Here is an 18,391-nt window from a genome sequence, read left to right as displayed (position 1 = left end):
AGGGCAAACATGCTGCCACTATTACTTAGTTTCTGCCACCACTTAAGCATCATTTTCTACAACAACAAAAATTCTGAGGCAGACCTAACAGAAGATGACTCAGCAACCTCGAGCTCCTTAATATGTCTTCCACTACAGTTTAAAGAAACGGAATTTCCCATGATGGCTCATTTGTCATAGGAGAAGATACAGAAGAGGCAGAGGTGAGTGGCCCTCTATTAAAAAGCTCTCCCTAATTTTGAAGAAACAATGGATTAAAAATTATAGAGGGGCCCTAGCTGGTTTGACTCAGTGGATAGAGCGTAGGCCTGTGGACCGAAATGTCCCAGGTTTGATTCCGGGTTAAGGGCACGATTCCGGTCAAGGGCACGTACCTCGGTTGCAGGGTCCTACCGGGCCCAGGCCCTGGTCAGGGCACATGCAGGAGACAATCAATAGATGTGTTTCTCTCACATCGATATTTCTCTGTCTTTCCCTCTCTCTTTCACTCTCTCTCTGAAAATCAATGGAAAATATCCTCGGGTGAAGATGTGCAATAACAAAAGAAAGAGGGCATGAAAGCTGTTTCTATAATATACCCAATTCAGACTGTCTGCTTAAGGCGTTTTTAAGGCATTTTACCAAAACTTCCTCTTACTGATTCATCTTTTCTTTTCTTTTGTTAATCCTCATCCGAGGATATTTTTCCATTGATTTTTTTAGAGAGAGTGGAAGCAAGGGGGTGAGAGAAAGATATATCAATGTGTCTGAGAGAGACACATTGATCGCATGTGCCCCAACCAGAGCCAGGGATAGAGCTTGCTTCTAAGGTACGTGTCCTTAACTGGAATCGAACCCAGGATCCTTCAGTCTCCAGGCAGATGTTCTATCCAATGAGCCAAACCAGCTAGGACTCTCCTACTAATTCTTCAGCAGTTTTTAAAGACAAGAATCTCAAATATTTCCACTGAATTCCTTATCATAGGAAAGACATCATCTGAAGCCTCATCACCAGATACCTAAAGCATGTTTCCTCATAACTTTTCCCATCAAGAATGCTCATACGGGGGTGGGGGCTGTAAGAGATCAACTGAAGGACTTGTACACATGCATATAAGCATAACCAATGGATAAAAGACACTGCGGGGGGGGGGCAGGTAAAGGCATGTACTAGGGGGAAGGGGAGGCTGGGGGGAAGTCAATGGGGGAAAAAAAAAGAGACATATGTACTACTATTTGTAATACTTCAAACAATTAAAAAAAATAAAAAATTAAAAAATAAAAATAAAAATAAATTAAAAATAAAATAAATAAATAAAAATATTATAAAAATTAAAAAATAAAATAAAATAAAAAAAGAATGCTCATACGTAAACTCTCTCTCTGGATATTCTTAAAATTTCTAGACAGAAAAACCATACCAAGGGATCAAAGCTAATAACACCAATATTGGTTCAGGTGTGTCATGTGCCTCCTGATGTGATATACAAAGAACACATCTCTTCCCTAGTAATCCTGCCAAAAATGTAAATCCCAAGCCTAATCCTGAGGTAACATCATATGAACCCAAATTCAGAAACATTCTACAAAATACCTGGCCTATACTCCTCAGAATAATAATGTCATGAAAGATGAAGGCTGCGAAATTGTTTCAGATTCAAGGACATGAGAGACATGAAAACTAAATGCAACATGTAGTTCTAGATTGGATCCTGAATTGAATCAGTAAAGGAAAAAAAAACACACTGCAGAGGACCATTATTGAGACAACTGATAAACTTTGAATTAAGGTCTGTGGATCAGATAATTTTTGTAATTGCATTGTGGTTATATACGAGAAACACTTTTACTTTGTCGATTATGGCATTTAGGTATTGCTCTTTTGGTCTTTAGCTTTACATGTTCAGTCAAAATACTGTTTTCCTGTTACTTAGGTGAGTTTTTAAATTCCCCACTTGCTGCAACTTAAGCATAGTACTCATCCTATATAATAAAAGGCTAATATGCAAATCGACTAAACGGCAGAACAACTGGTCACTATGACGCACACTGACCATCAGGGGACAGATGCTCAACACAGGAGCTGCCCCCTGGCGGTCTCTCAGCCAGAAGCTGGGCTCATGGCTGGCGAGTACAGCGGTGGTGGCGGGAGCCTCTCCTGCCAATGTGGCAGCACTAAGCCATCGGTCGGACCATCACTTGAGGGCTCCCTGGCTGTGAGAGGGTGCAGGCCGGACTGAGGGACCCCCCACCACCCCCCACACCCCGTACATGATTTTCATGCACCGGGCCTCCAGTTTCTAACACAATGAAATTCATTTGTTCCTTTTTATTCCTTTTACCTACATATACATCCTTCTCCACCTACATTCTGCACAAATGTGTAGATAATTGTGCGTTTTCCGTGTTCCCTTTTTCTTATATGAAAGGTAAATGCTCTAAATGCTTGTGTTTTGCTTTTTTCACATAACAGTATGTCCTAGAAATTGTTCATATCAGTTCAGAGAGGTCGTCCTCATTCCTTTCATTTAACAGCAGCATAATAATCCACTGTGTAGATCTACCAGTGTTTAATTCAAGCCCCACATATGGACATTTAGGTTGTTTCTTTACTTTGCAATTACAAATAATGCTGCAACAAATAACCTTGCTTACAAGTTTTTGCACTGTTGAAAGTTTAGCTTCAGGATAGATCCTAAAAACTGGAAGTGCTGGTTTAAAAGATAAGTGCATATGTAGATAGTTAAATACTAACTTTACCTCCAGAACAGTTTTCTCTAATTTGCATTCCTAGCAGCCATGTATGAGTGCCTATTTCCCCACAGCCTCTGTAACAGAATGCGTCATCATATTTTTAAATTTTTGCCTGTGTGATAGGTGTCATTTTATTTATTTTATTTTATTTTATTTTATTTTTTACTGCTAGATGAGCTCAGGAGGGTATAGAAATGTGCCATTTTATTACAAAGATTCTCACACACACACACACATACACACACACAAAGTCCCCAAAAATAGTATTTCAAAAAGGAAACTACAAATTCCCACTGCAGAATAGGGAAACGAGAGGGGTCAGAGGTCAGATAGTTTGAGTTTAATTCACTTGGGGCCAGTAGGAAGGTATAGCAGAACCAATCTAAATGTGGCTGAGGTTACCTTAAGGCGCCTGTAAAGAACGGAAGGGTTCCTGAAGACCCAGCCATTCCTAGAATGTTCAATATGGGCACCTTTCCAAAGCCACTAAGCAGATAGGTGTCATTTTGATTTGTATTACTCAAATTATGAGAGACTTATTGAACATTTTTACTATGTTTGAGGGCCATTTTTTAAAAAATGTTTTTTACTGATTTTCAGAGAAGGAAAGAAGAGGGAGGGAGAAAGAGAGAGAGAGATTAATTAGTTGCTTCCCATATGCACCCCCCTACTGGGAATTGAGCCTGCAACCTGGGCATGTACCCTGACCAGGAATCAAACCCGTGACCTTGTTGTGTAGGACAACAATCAACCAACTAAGCCACAGAAGCCAGCTTAAGGCCATTTCTATATCTTTCTTTGTGAATTGTCTATTCATGTAATTTTCCCATTTGTCTCCTGAATTTGTAACCCTTTGTCCCTCAAATTTAAATAGCTATTCATTGTTAGCAATAATTGCCTTTTGACCATGGTATACAATGTAAATAATCTCTCTACCAGTTTGCCAATTGTCTTTTGTCATGCAAGAATTTATTCTATGTAGTTAAATTTACCAATATTTTCTTTTATAGCTTCTGAATACTAAGCCACAATTAGAAACTCTTTTCCTACACAAAGGTTAAATAGGAATGCAATCATTTTCTTCTAGTATTTGGATGGTTTCATTGTATTACATTGAGATCCCTAATGCATTTGGAGTACATGTGTGAGACACAGATCAAATTTTATTCTTTCCCAAATGGCTACCCCATTGTCCCAGCACTACTTATTTTTTTTCTCTTTTATTTAGTTTATTGGGGTGATATTTGTTAACAAATTATACAGGTTTCAGGTGCACAATTCTATAAGATATCATCTGTACACTACAGTGTGTTCTCCACCCCAAGTCAAGTCTCCTTCTATCACCATCTATCCCCTCTATACTTTCCTCCACTTCCCCGTCCAACTTCTACAGCACCACTTATTAAAAGTCTAAAAAGAATGCTTATACATGTTTCTCTTGAATCATTCACATTTTCTTCTAATGCCTGTATTATTCAGTAACAGCCAAATGTTTATAAATTCTCTAACAAACTTCTCCACCATTTTATTTTAATTTCCTCTATTATCACCTATCTACTTGCTGTCAATCTCTATTGCTCTATGTAATAAAACTATGTGTCTTCCTCAAGGCCAAGGAGCATCACACAATTATTTATCTTGTGAATTCTGATCAAATTCTAGAAAAACAGTGAACTGACCAGCGTACTACTCAGCATTCTTTCAATTTCAACAGATTAGTTTCCTTTCTGAAGTGTGAAGGAGCTCTCACAGCTCTTCTTTAGAGAGCAGGCAGAAAAAATATCCTTGCCACTGCCTGCACTGGAGGCACTCACTTACCTTTGGTAGTTCCTTTTTCACAATGCTGAGCCATACTTTCCTGCGACGAGCATTAAGCTGTTCAATGGATAAGTGCTTCTTCTTGATGCCAGGAGGAGGTGCATCATGAGAGAACTTGGCAAAGACTTTGGTCTGGTGGTGGTGGCGACGAGGGGATTCTTCAGAGGAAAGTTCTTCATCCCTTCGCCTTTTTTTCTTCACTTTTTTTAACTTGGCTACAAAAGAAACAGTTTTTCAGAGGTTGCATTTCTTCCCTTCCCCAGGAGACAGCAACAAAACAACCTCATCACTTTAAGAAAATTCAAGGTTCTTTCCTCATTCTACCGGAAGTTGGCAATGTTTATCCGAATATCTATTCAGGCCATGAATCTTCCAAGAGGAAGATCTCACTACCTTGGAAAAGAATACTGGATACTCCCTTTGTTTACATTAAAGAGAAACACAAAATAAAACATAAAAACTGACTTTCTCTTGAACCCAACAACAGGAAAGAAAGTTTATGAAGTATCATGGGCTCAAGTAATGGTCAAAAGGAAGAAAACATTTCTACTTGGTAGCAATGTAAGGTAACTAAAGAGAAACAACAGAGAAAGAAAAAATGCATTAACTGATATGATGCTAAGACTTGTGAAGAGAAAATTATACAAGGAACAGAAACCTAATTAGAGGGGGAGGGTGTGAAGAATGAGAAAACAGAGATAAACAAGGAGGATGTGGGAGAAAGAAGGGAAAAAGGCTGAAAAGAATCTTTCTAAGTAGAGTTCATACCTTCAAGGGAAATAAAATCTGTCTGTACAGATAATTTAACATCCCCTTCCTATTTCCTTCCTGATTTCCAGCTGCCGAGAGCTCAGTAAGATAGGAAAGGACATTTCCTGACAAACATGCAAAAATACTACATAGAATCATCAGGAGGTAATTTGTTTTAAATCACTCCATATAGCAACAATTACAACTTATTCCAAACACTTCAGGTTACTCTTCATATTAACTTTTTCCACTCCCAGAGCATTTTCAACATTTGGAGAATGTATAGAAGAAAAAAGGAATAAAGTAGTTGGAATAAACTATGAATCCATAGTTCTTATGTCTTCATTATTCTAGAAAAGATCATAAATCAAATACAAAATAAAGTCGATAGTACTTACAACTAATTAGACAGAGGAGACTAGTGTTTTTCAGATAAAGCAAAATTTCTACTACACGGATTATGTTCAAAGTCCAAATGCATCAGGAAGCCATACAAAATCCTGAAACAAAGAATGAGTAAATGTGGAAGGCAGGCCAATACACTCACCTTTAAGTTTCTTTTCCTCCTTAAATTTCTTTTTTTTAGGTCCAAGTAGGTGACGTTGTTGCTCATAGAAAGGGTCATATGTGGAGAGCAGGCCTGCGCTGTAGTACTGGTATTGCTGCAACTGAAGCAAAGACAGAGATCCTTAGAAAGGCCTACCTATGTTCTACAGCACAGTCTTCAAAACATCTTTACTATACAAAGCTGAGCCAGAGAAAAACCCTACCTCCTAAATACCGTATTCTTCCCACAAAGAGACCAATAAAGATTTAGTACATCAAAGTGAATTATTTTCTAAACTTCAAATCAAAATGGATTCATCAGCCAAGGACATGCCAGTTGCTGGAAATAATTTCAGAGATGAAAACTCTTAAGGTTTCTGAGTCTCCACCAGAATATTTACTTAGTCCTGACACATACAAGGTAGATCAAAAGTAGGTTTACATTTGTTCATATGAAAAATAAAGCAATTATCTATATATATAAAAGCCTAAGCGACTGTCCGACTGTTCAAACATCTGACCAGTAGCTATGACATGCAATGACCATCAGGGGGCAGACGCCCCAACCAGTAGCTATGATGTGCATTGACCATCAGGGGGCAGACGCTCAATGCAGAAGCTGTTGAGCTCTGGTGACTTGGCAGCTACGGATCTCGGATCTCCGGTGACGCACCAGAACCAGAGAGGAGGGAGCCCGATTCTGGGGTGTGTCACCCTAGAAACGCCCTCTTGCAATCCGAGACCCCTCGGAGGATATCAGAGAGCCAGTTTCAGCCTGATCCCCGCAGGTCAGGCAGAGGGACCCCACTGGTGCATGAATCCGTGCACCAGGCCTCTAATTAATAAATAATAATACAAGAATAAATTGTGCTTTTCCTATATATAACTGTAAGCCTACTTCTGCCCTACCTTGTATTTAAGGCAAGCAATTCTTTGCAGAAAGATCTCCTCTTGGAATTCATCAAGATACAAACCATATTTCTACTACCAATAGATCCTCAAATTTTCCAAGGTTTCTGATGCCCTCTATTCTAGCTTTTAGTCTTATATTTGGTTCGAACAGTCACCAGCCATCCCAATTCTTCAATATTTCAAGTCTTTTCTATCTTCATCTACCACTAAGGGAGTCTGACAATATTATGAATAGTGCCTATGTTGCCAGAATTATAACATACGAATAATTCCTTTTGCTTTCCAGGGAGTAGTTAATACTTTCAAACATTTCATTTAAATTGACCCCAAAGCTCACATTAATTCCATCACAATTATTATTAATGGATAAATATGAATTATAATTAAAATTATGTAGTCCAATGTCAAATCTCTTTTCCTGGATTATGGCCAAATGAGTTTTCCAAGAAATGAAACTAGAATAGAAGAGTGACATGGAGCTATTACAAGGTCACCTGTCAAAGGTCAAAATTAAATGAGCATTCATCAAACTGTATACTTAAAACCTGTGAACATTTCCGTATGTATGTTTTATCTCAATTCAAAAAACCACAAATAGCCCTACATGGTTTGGCTCAGTGGATAGAGTGTCAGCCTGCACATTGAAGGGTCATGGGTTCAATCCTGGTCAAGGGCACATGCCAGGGTTGTGGGCTCCATCCACAGTGGGGGGCGTGCAGGAGGCAGCTGATCAATGGTTCCCTCTCATCTTGATGTTTCCTTCTCTCTCTCTCTCTCCCTTCCTCTCTGAAATCAATAAAAATGTATTTAAAATAATAATAATAATAAACCACAAATATTTCAAGCACCAAGTGCATTAACATTGTACCTTGAGGAACTCTTCATCTTAATCAAAACAGTCAGATATCTTACTGTTAATCACTTCTACAGGCTTATCTTTAGTATATTACCCAAAGTTTTCTGAACTAACTCTGGACCTTAACTAACTGATCTGAAGTTTTTAGATCTTCAAATATGCTACTACCCATTATGTACGAAGTGCTACACTTCTGACAAAAATCAGAGGCTTTGCCTGGTTAGCATAGCTCAGTGGTTGAGTACTGACCTATGAATCAGGAGGTCACGGTTCAATTCCCAGTCAGGGCACATGCCTGGGTTACAGGCTCAAACCCCAGTGTGGAGCATGCAAGAGGCAATCAACGATTCTCTCTCATCATTGATGTTTCTATTTCTCTCTCTTCCTTCCTCTCTAAAATCCATAAAAATATGTTTAAAAAACAAAACAAAACTGTATCAATCTAATGTTAGTATATGAAGAAAAGAAGTTTTTTTTTTCAAGATAGGAACACTTCCAAAGAGCAAATGTATTTAAAACAAACAAGCAAACAAAAGCCCAATAAATTCAAAATGGTGTAGCCAAGTGGTCAGCAAACTGCGGCTCGTGAGCCGCGGTTTGCCGCTCTGTTGACTAATGGGTTTGCCGACCACAAGTGTAGCCACTTTAGAAAATAATCTGGCAGTTCCTTAAAAGGTTAAGCATAAAATTACCATATGACCCAATGATTCCTAGATATATAACCTAGAGCAGTGGTTGGCAAACTGGGGCTCGCAAGCCGCCGAGATTTGCCGCTCTGTTGACTAATGAGTTTGCCGACATGTCCATACCAAAAACTTGAACTCAAATGTTCATGGCAGAACTACTCATAACAGCTTACAGTGGAAACAACTCACTATTCATAGGTATGATTCATAACAGCCAAAAAGTAAAAAAAAAAACCAAAAACCCAATTAGTTCATCAACTGATGCAAATAAAATACAGTATGTCCATACAATGGAATATTTGGCAATAAAAAGAAGCAAAGTATGGATTTATGCTACAACATAAAATTTGAAAACATTATGCTTAGTGAGAGAAGCTGAATACAAAGAACACATGTTTTTCCACTTGTATGAAATATCTACAATACACACATTTATAGAGACAAGTGGTGAACTGATGACTGACTGCCTGGAGCTGAGAGAAATGGAGAGAATGGGGGGAGGGCAACAGCTAAGGGGAGTACGGTCGTTTCAGAGTGAGAAAATAATCTAAATTAGATAGTAGTAATAGTTACACAACTCTATGAATATACTAAAAACCACTAAACTGTGTACCTTGTATGGACATGAATTTTTTGGTGTGTGAAATATATTTCAATGAAGGTATTTTAACAACCACCACCACCCTATATAATAAAAGCCTAATATACTAAGTGTTTGACTGTTCGTTCAACCGTTCGACCAGTCGCTATGATGCGCACTGACCACCAGGAGGCAGACGGTCCGACCAGTAGGTTAGCTTGCTGCTGGGGTCCGGATGATCAGGACTGGGCAAGACAGGCTGGACACATCCTGGAGCCCTCCCGCAGACCCTCCCTGGCTCCGATCGTGCACTGGTGGGGTCCCATGGACTGGCCTGCACCCTCTCACAATCCAGGACACCTTGGAGGATGTTGGGGAGCCGGTTTCGGCCTGATCCCTGCAAGCCAGGCCGAGGGACCCCACCAGTGCACAAATCCTCTAGTCTAAATATAAAGTTAAAATTATGTATCTTGAGGCACAGTCACAAGGGTCCTGGCCAGCACAGGTGCAGTGAGTGTGAGCAGCATAGATGATGAGGTGGAGACATACTGCTGTGGAAGATTTGCAAGACAATTATGCAGCTGTGCCATGACTGAGGCTACCTGATGATTCAGGATGAGCTGGACCAGACACTAGAGGAGTTCAAGGCCCAGTTTGGGAACAAGCCAAGTGAAAGGTGGCCACAGCGCACGAACCTCAACGTTGCTAGTGGCCCACAATGATGACCCCACTGACCAGATGTTTGTCTTTTTCCCAGAGGAGCCCAAGGTGGGGGGTCAAGACCATCAAGGTGTACTGCCAACGCATGCAGGAGGAAAACATCACCCAAGCCCTCATCGTGGTGCAGCAGGGCATGACACCCTCTGCCAAGCAGATCCTGGTCGACATGGCTCCCAAGTACATCCTGGAACAGTTTCTGCAGCAGGAGCTGCTCATCAACATCACGGAGCACAAGCTGGTCCCAGAACATGTCAACATGACCAAGGAGGAGGTGACAGAGCTGCTGGCCAGATATAAACTCCGAGAAAACCAGCTGCCCAGGATCCAGGCTGAAGACCCTGTGGTGCACTACTCTGGGATAAAGCGAGGGCAGGTAGTGAAGATCATCCGGACAAGCAAAACCACAGGCGATACATCGCCTACTGGCTGGTACAATAGCCATCCTACCACCTAGCAGCCTCTGGGAGACAGCAAATGGACTGTAGCCATCTTACCCAAGCAGTTGAACTGCTGATGGTCTGCCTTGCTGTGATCTGCTCAACCCTGGAAATCTACCTGCTGCTCCTCTGGAGCCCAAGGCAGGCTGCGTGCTTGCCTTCCCTGGGCTGAAGGCCCTTGTGGCCTCACATTGACACTGAGCCCCACCTGGGATCCTGTGTAATGGTTCCTTCAAGAGGACAGGATGCTGAGGAGAGGCCAGTGAGTCAACTAGCAACCAAGACAGTCCTAGGTTCTTTCCCATCCCTCCCAAGAACTCCAAGCTGGATCCCCACAAATGGGACCTGGGTCTGAGTCTTCGGGGTAAGCCCCCACTTCCAGCTTCCGTTCTCCATACTCCTCTCACAGTGGCCCTATCCTTGACAGGTTGTGCACTCTGAGGTCAGCAGGCAGGGAGATTAAAACACATCTGGATTTGAGTTGGTATTGAAGCTGAGTGTTTTTAAATTAAAGGTGTTTTGAGTAAAAAAAAAAAAAAAAAAAAATGATGTATCTTCAATGAATATAACCCAGAGGATAAATACCCAGTATGAAGGTCTGCAATGTCTCCTGAAACTCTTACCTCCTTGTCTTTACTATATTTATTCTGGTGTAGTTTCTTATATTTGTGCAGCCGCAGCATGTTATGAAGTTCTTCTCTGTTGAGATTGAGTTCTTCCTCCTCCTCTTCTTCTTCCTCTTCTTCCTCTTCTTCATCATTCTCTTCACTCTGAGAATCTGCCTCACTGGATTCATCACTTAGCAGAATGTTCTGAAAAAGGGAGGAAATGGAACTGCTTTGAAACCATTCCTTTTACAATACAATAATTTTTTAATTGAATTTATTGGGGTGATATTGGTTAATAAAATTATATGGATTTCAAGTGTACAATTCTGTAATACAACATCTGTATATATTGTACTGTGTGTTCACCACCCCAAGACAACAAAAGCATTTTTTTCCAGATCCAAAAACAATGACAAAAATAGCTGGAGGGCAGTCATTCCAGGTTCCCTTATACTATTCTTTGCCAATCCAACTGAAAAACAAAAGGATACCCATTAAACCCAGTACACACAAATTAAAGAGCACTAAAACATGGGAAATGCTATAAATGTCAACAAAGCTAGATTTTACTAACTACTTACACTATATATATGATAGTTTAACTAAATGTCAAATACCAAAGCAAAAACAAAACCCCAAAAAAGCTATCTATATATATAAAAGCCTAAGTGACCAGCCAACTGGCCAACCAGTAACTATGACACGCACTGACCACCAGGGGGCAGACACTCAATACAGGAGCTGCCGAGCTGCGGTGACTTGGCAGCTGCGGTTCTCTGGTGAATCAGAACCAGAGAGGAGAGAGCCCAATTCCAGGGTGCATCACCCGAGAACCGCCCTCTCGCAATCCGGGACCCCTTGGGAGATGTCAGAAAGCCGGTTTCAGCCCAATCCCCTCAGGCCAGACCAAGGGACCCCGCCGATGCACGAATCTGTGCACCGGGCCTCTAGCCCATTGGCTCCCCACTTTGGGTCTGGCTCCCCACCAGGCCTCTAGCCCATTGCAGAGGTCGTGGGTCTGGCCCTTACAGAAACTTTTCAACTCAATTAGCTAAATGATGAGACATGCAGGACCTATTGGCTGTGGCCCTGACATCTAAAGCCCTTGCTGGCCCACCCGCTTAATATCGATTTCCAGTGGAGGCAGTGAATTTTCCCGCTACCACTCTCAGCTGGGAAACCGGCCGCGGCTTCCGTCCTTCCAGGTGGACAGTAGCGCCAGTAGGCAACCTTTAGGGAAGGAAGGAGGCAAAGGAGCAGCTCAAGTGGGAAGAAGGAGGTTCCTACTGTCACAGGACTCCACTTGGGTGGAAGGGCCTGGGTGGGGAAGCCTGACATTGAGCAGGGTCCTGCCCTAGGCTAACTAGATTCCAGGCTTAGTAAATCCTGTTTGCTAAATAATTGCATTTTGAAGCCAAATGCCTACAAGTCATCAGTTACCTTCAAACGTAGGGTAAAGTGAGATGGAAGATACGAAACAGATTCAGAAAGCGACATAATACTGGGAGAAGAGAGGAGGGAGCCTGATTCTGGGATGTGTCACTCAAGAACCGCCCTCTCACAATCCGGGACCCTCAGGGAATGTAGAGTGCTGGTTTCGGCCCCATCCCTGCAGGCCAGGCCAAGGGACCCCACCGGTGCACGAATCCATGCACCAGGCCTCTAGTAGGATATAAAAGAATATAGAAAGCAAGCTGTGATGGCTAGTAAAGAAACCATCCCCAAATTCATTCATGAATGGATAAACAAAATGTGGTATTATACAGATAATCAAATATTATTCATCAATAAAAAGGAATAATGTACTGATATGTGCCACAACATGAATGAAGTTTGAAAATGTTATGCTAAGTGAAAGAAGCCAGACACAAAAGGCAACATATTATATGATTCTGTTTATATGAAATATCCCGAAGAGGCAAATCCATAGACAGAAAACAGATTAGTGGTTGCCAGAGGCTGAGGATGTAGAGAATGGGGAGAAAATGCTAATGAGTACAGAGGTTTCTTTCTGGAGTGATGAAAATATTGTTATTAGACAGTGATGATTGATGCACAAAACTTTATGAATATACCAGAAATCACTAAATCATACATTTTTTTAAAGGGGTAGATTTTATGGCATGAGAATTTTATCTTGGTTTTTAAAAATGTGATGGCTAGCCCTAGCCAGTTTGGCTCAGTGGATAGAGCATCAGCCTGCGGACTGAAGGATCCCGGGTTCGATTCCAGTCCAGGGCACATGCCTGGGTTGTGGGCTCGATCCCCAGTAGGGGGCGTGCAGGAGGCAGCCAATCAATGATTCTCTCTCATCACTGATGTTTCTATCTCTCTCTCCCTCTCCCTTCCTCTCAAAAATCAATAAAAATATATTTTTAAAAAATGTGGTGGCTAAACAAAGATTTCTGCATTCCCAACAGCTTAAAGCCTCACTGATCTGAAACAAATCTGGACTTTTGCACTTGAGTTTTTAAAAGGGCCTATTGATAATAATAAAAGAATACCTTTAAGTTACTTTCCATTCTTCTATTGATAATAACAAAAGAATACTTTTAAGTTACTTTACATTCTTAACAATAAAGTATGAAATAGAGAAAAATTAGTTTCAATAGAAGAAATGCTATCCTTAACTCAGTTTGGCCAATGACAGTAATCTTGTAAGCGTCTTAACCATACGGTACCACTCTCTTGCTTATAAAGACTCTAATAACTTACTACTGTAACTAGAGTAAAATACAAATTCATTGACATGGTGTACAAAGGCCCTAAGTGATCAGGTTCGCTAACCTCATCTTCTACCATCACCTTATTCACTGTCCCCCAGGTATAGGAGTTTTCTTTCTCCCTCAAACATATTGAGTTGCTTCCTTTCTCAGAACTTTTGCAGTTATTCCTTCTGATTGAAATGCTCACATCTTAAACCTTCACATAGTTCTCTCTGATCATTGAGAAATCGTTAAAATGTTACTTCTTTAAAGCCATATTTATTTATTTGTTTACAGGCTTACTCACTGCCTCCCTTCATTAGAATGTAAGCTCTGCAGGGCAGGAATCCCATCTATGAACAACAGTATCTGGCACATAGAATGCACTTAATCAACACTTGGTGAGTGAATAAACTACTCAAGGACAGATGAAAAGTAGATTAAATATCCCGATTACAATGTGAGCCAGTAAGGGCAAGAATCTTATCTAAGACTAGAGGCCTGGTGCACGAAATTCGTGCATGTGGGGGAGAGTCCCTCAGCCTGGCCTGCACCCTCTGGCAGTCCAGGAGCCCATTGGGGGATGTCCGACTGACGGCAGTTGGACATCCTTAGTGCTGCCACGGAGGTGGGAGAGACTCCCGCCACCGTGGCTGTGCTCCCCAGCCATGAGCCGGACTTCTGCCTGAGCTGAGCTCCCCCTTTGGGAGTGCACTGACCACCAGGGGGAAGCTCCTGTGTTGAGCGTCTGCCCCCTGGTGGTCAGTGTGTGTCATAGCAACTAGTCGTTCCGCTGTTCAGTCTATATGCATATTAGCCTTTTATTATATAGGATGGTCTTTGGTTGATTACCTCCCGCCCACCCACCCACCCACGATCGGGATAGGGGAGGGACACGAGAGGTTGGCCAGCCAGGGAGGGATCACAGGAGGGCTCCAGGGCATGTCCGGCCCGTCAAGCTCAGTCCCAACAGGCTGGACCCCAGCAGCAAGCTAACCTACCAGTTGGAGCGTCTGACCCCTGGTGGTCAGCGCACATCATAGCAAGCGATCGAACTCCCAGTCTCCCGGTCGAACTCCCAAGGGGACACTTTGCATATTAGCCTCTTATATATATATATATATATGTATTTGTACTCAACAATGTTTACTAAAACAAGCTTCATTGTGTCTTGTAGATTCTTCTCTATAATCTCTTCAAAAAACCACACCCAGAAAAAACTCATGTCTATAAAAATTTCTGCCAATGTGCCATAATGCATCAGTATCTTTTCCTTTTATTTATTGTTAACAGGTTATGTGAATTCTAAACATTCTGTCTTCTCTTACCTTTAGCCACTTCCTGCTTTTCTTCAACTTAGAGAAATTATATAAATTCCCTTTGTCAGATTTTGATTCTGTGTAAAGAAACAGAAAGAATAATAAAATGAAAGGATGACTACCCCAAAAGAACTGATAGTCCAAAGAAGGATCTCACACCATACTGACCTGACTGTAGAACTCCATTCAATGAGTACGTGTTTAACATTCCAGAACTGCTTGCTCCAGAAGTTTCACCAAGCAATGAATTTGGAGGTTCTTCCTTAACTTGTATTAAGGGATCCCCAGACTGAGGCAATAAAGGGTTACTGTCATCCAGTCCATCTTCACTTTCATCACTAGAAATTAAAGAATGGTGAATCCACAATCGGGGCTGACCCAGCAAAATATTATAATTTATGGTTAGTAGACTGAACATTTTATAGGAGAAACTAATTGTTTGAAAAAGTTCAGTTTTATTTGAAAGGAAACATATCAAACATGCTAAAAATCATGAAGTATTTTAACCCTAAAACCTACTGTGAAAATGGGAATCAGAAATATGACTAAACATCATAGTGGGAAGATGGACTAACATACCTAGAAATATTCCGGTTGAAGATGGCTGATGTCTGTCGCAGGAAATGGTCCAACCGGAGGGCCCTCTCCAGGTACTGAAGATAGAGGGGCTTTGCCAGCTCAGTGCAGCCGCCATCGTCCCCGGCACCCAACTCCGAGGCCATAGAACAAATCTGTCTTCATGCACAAGGGTCTCTGACTGCACGGCTATAGAATGGAGGTAAGTAGTGAAAAATGAAATACTATTATGGTCCCGTTATCATAACTGTTTCTTATAAAATGTCAAAAGAAATCAAACCTTGTCTATAGAAAGATCATTATAAAGCTCACAATAGGCACTGCCTTCTAATGCAAAGGCAGAAGTTAAAGGGATGAGAACGTCAAAATACAGAAAAAATGTCCCATGTCACAATGGAAATTCACACTACACTTCTTTGAAACCATACCTTACAATTTATACCCATTTCTCTTTGCCCTACAATGAACAATTACTAACATTAATCCAAATCTATACCACAAGCTCACTCTTATACACCTCACATCACCTTCAACAACTGCTCCCTTTTTTTTCATTTTACATTTACATTTGTACATATGTGTGACGTATTCCATTTACAAGAGAATAGATATATTGGGAGAGTATTTTACATCCCTTGTAGACATGCCACAAAGTACAAGATTTAGAAATGATTTAGAAAACTGGAGCAAAAAGAATAAAAGTGAGGACAAGAGACATAGTATAGCCTGAGTATTCTCTTTGCTACTTTAAGTTGTTAAAGACAATGTTAGAGACAGAATATCTTCATTAGAGAAACAATCAGTGTAACAATTTTCCATCTTTAAAATATTAAGAGGTTGAGCCAGGATTAAAAAGATAATATAGAGCAATTAGATTATCCTCTGATATACCATGAGTACTCAATAAATGGTAAATGTTTTAAAAGTACATAATCTGAGGAGAAACCAAGATGGCGGCATAGGTAAGCACCTAAACTGCTGCCCCGCACAACAATTTCAAACTACAACTAAAAGATAGAACGGACACCATCCAGAACCACAGGAAAGCTGGCTGAGTGGAAATTCTACAACTAGAAGGAAAGAGGAAATCTCAGGGAGAAGGAGCGGCAAAAAGCAGAGGTACGGAGACACGCGCGCACAGAGAGGAAGAGCGGTGGAGTGCCTGGCTGGCTTTCTCTGGCGGAAGGGGGAAAGAAGCCCCCGACTGCACTGAACCCCAGTTCCGACTGCAGTGAACCTCAGTTCCGGGCGAAACCCTGTGGACCCAGGCTCACACAGGGGGAGTTTGGACTGTCAGGTAGAGAGAAAGGCACACAGAGACTCGGAGACTCAGGGGAGCAGCAGCAGCAGGGGCAGGGGTCTGGAGGCGTGAGTGCACACAAAGACTGACTGTGGAGGTTGCCACGGGCTATCCCTGGCAGAGGGGAGTCAGAGGCTCCTGACTGCACTGAACCGCAGATCCGGGCGAGCCCCTGGGGACCTACGCTCTTACCAGGGAAATCTGGACTGTAAGGCGGAAACTCAGGAAACTCGGGAACCTCGGAAGGCAGAGGTCTGGAGACCCGCCCAAGGGCAGGGCTGACGGGAAGCCAAGACTGTCTGCCCCGCCCTGAGACTCCACCCCTTCCAAGCTGAGCACAAAGGCTTTTGCAATCTGGCAAGGCTAATCCTATAAGGCTGTCTCCAGCACCGAACTTCTCCCAGCATAGACACAGCTGATCCTCACAGCCAACTGGCCTGCAGGTCAATTCCTCCCCATGATACCAACAACAATCAAGACTTAACTACAACAAGGCTGTACACACAGTCCACAAAGGGGTGCACCAAGAGTGTCCACCTCAGGTTAACTGGGGAGGCCGACCCACTAGGCCATATAGGAAACCTAGCACACAAAGCTACTCTACCAACTCAGCAAAGCAGTGAAAAATGGGGAGACGAAGAAACAGATCACAAACGAAAGAAATGGAGGAAAACAAACGACTGGATATAGAATTCAAAACCACGGTTATAAGGCTCTTCAAGAATATCCTAGAAAAGGCCGATAAATACAACAAGACCCTCGAAGATATGAAAAAGGACCAACTAGAAATTAAACATACACTGACTGAAATAAAAAATATTATACAGAGACCCAACAGCAAACTAGAGGAACGCAAGAATCAAGTCAAAGAACTGAAATACAAAGAAGCAAAAAACACTCAACCGGAAAAGCAAAAAAAAGAAAAAAGAATTCAAAAAGTTGAAGATAGTGTAAGAAGCCTCTGGGACAACTTTAAGCGTACCAACATCAGAATTATGGGGGTGCCAGAAGAAGAGAGAGAGCAAGATACTGAAAACCTATTGGAAGAAATAATGACTGAAAACTTCCCCCGCCTGGTGAAAGAAATAAGTCCAGGAAGCGCACAGAACCCCAAACAAAAGGAATCCAAAGAGGACCACACCAAGACACATCATAATTAAAATGCCAAGAGCAAAAGACAAAGAGAGAATATTAAAAGCAGCAAGAGAAAAACAGTTAATTACCTACAAGGGAGCACCCATACGACTGTCAGCTGATTTCTCAACAGAAACTATGCAGGCCAGAAGGGAGTGGCAAGAAATATTCAAAGTGATGAACAGCAAGAACCTACAACCAAGACTACTCTACCCAGCAAAGCTATTATTCAGAATGGAAGGTCAGTTAAAGAGCTTCACAGATAAGAAAAAGCTAAAGGAGTTCATCACCACCAAACCAGTATTATATGAAATGCTGAAAGGTATTCTTTAAGATGAGGAAGAAGAAAAAAGTAAAGAGAAAAATTATGAACAACAAATACATATCTATCAACAAGTGAACCTAAAAATCAAGTGAATTAAAAATTTGAGGAACAGAATAAACTGGTGAATATAATAGAATCAGGGGCATAGAAAGGGAGTGGACTGATAATTCTCAGGGGGAAAGGGGAATGGGGGGTGCAAGAAGAGACTGGACAAAAATCGTACACCTATGGATGAGGACAGTGTGGGGGGAGGTAAGGGCAAAGGGTGGGGTGGGAACCAGGTGGAGGGGAGCTATGGGGGGAAAAAGGAGAAACAATTGTAATTATCTGAACAATAAAGATTTATTAAATTTAAAAAAATAAATAAATAAATAAAAGTACATAAT

At 41.5% G+C, this 18,391-nt stretch overlaps 1 protein-coding gene and 1 pseudogene across 3 annotated transcripts in view; one reads left to right on the top strand and one right to left on the bottom strand.

Annotated features, from left to right (window-relative positions):
* INO80 (INO80 complex ATPase subunit) overlaps positions 1-18,391 on the bottom strand; it is a 160,439-nt gene that overhangs the window by 103,447 nt on the left and 38,601 nt on the right. For both annotated transcript variants that reach the window (XM_080645600.1, XM_080645601.1), the window contains exons 2-7: positions 15,250-15,435; positions 14,839-15,008; positions 14,680-14,747; positions 10,662-10,850; positions 5,849-5,969; positions 4,552-4,766 (exon numbers count right to left, since the gene is read on the bottom strand). In XM_080645600.1, the coding sequence (XP_080501726.1) occupies positions 4,552-4,766; positions 5,849-5,969; positions 10,662-10,850; positions 14,680-14,747; positions 14,839-15,008; positions 15,250-15,392 (906 nt within the window). In that variant the 5' untranslated portion in view covers positions 15,393-15,435. The remainder of the gene's footprint in view (positions 1-4,551; positions 4,767-5,848; positions 5,970-10,661; positions 10,851-14,679; positions 14,748-14,838; positions 15,009-15,249; positions 15,436-18,391) is intronic.
* Positions 9,687-10,039, top strand: LOC308236208 (DNA-directed RNA polymerases I, II, and III subunit RPABC1-like; annotated as a pseudogene). The gene has a single exon. The product of its transcript is annotated as a DNA-directed RNA polymerases I, II, and III subunit RPABC1-like (transcript).

The sequence above is a fragment of the Plecotus auritus genome (genome assembly GCF_963455305.1).
Source record: "Plecotus auritus genome assembly, chromosome: 1".
In the NCBI taxonomy this organism is placed as follows: Eukaryota; Metazoa; Chordata; class Mammalia; order Chiroptera; family Vespertilionidae; genus Plecotus; species Plecotus auritus.
The sequence above is the reverse complement of the archived record's forward strand: the minus strand, read 5'-3'. Positions and strand labels throughout refer to the sequence as shown.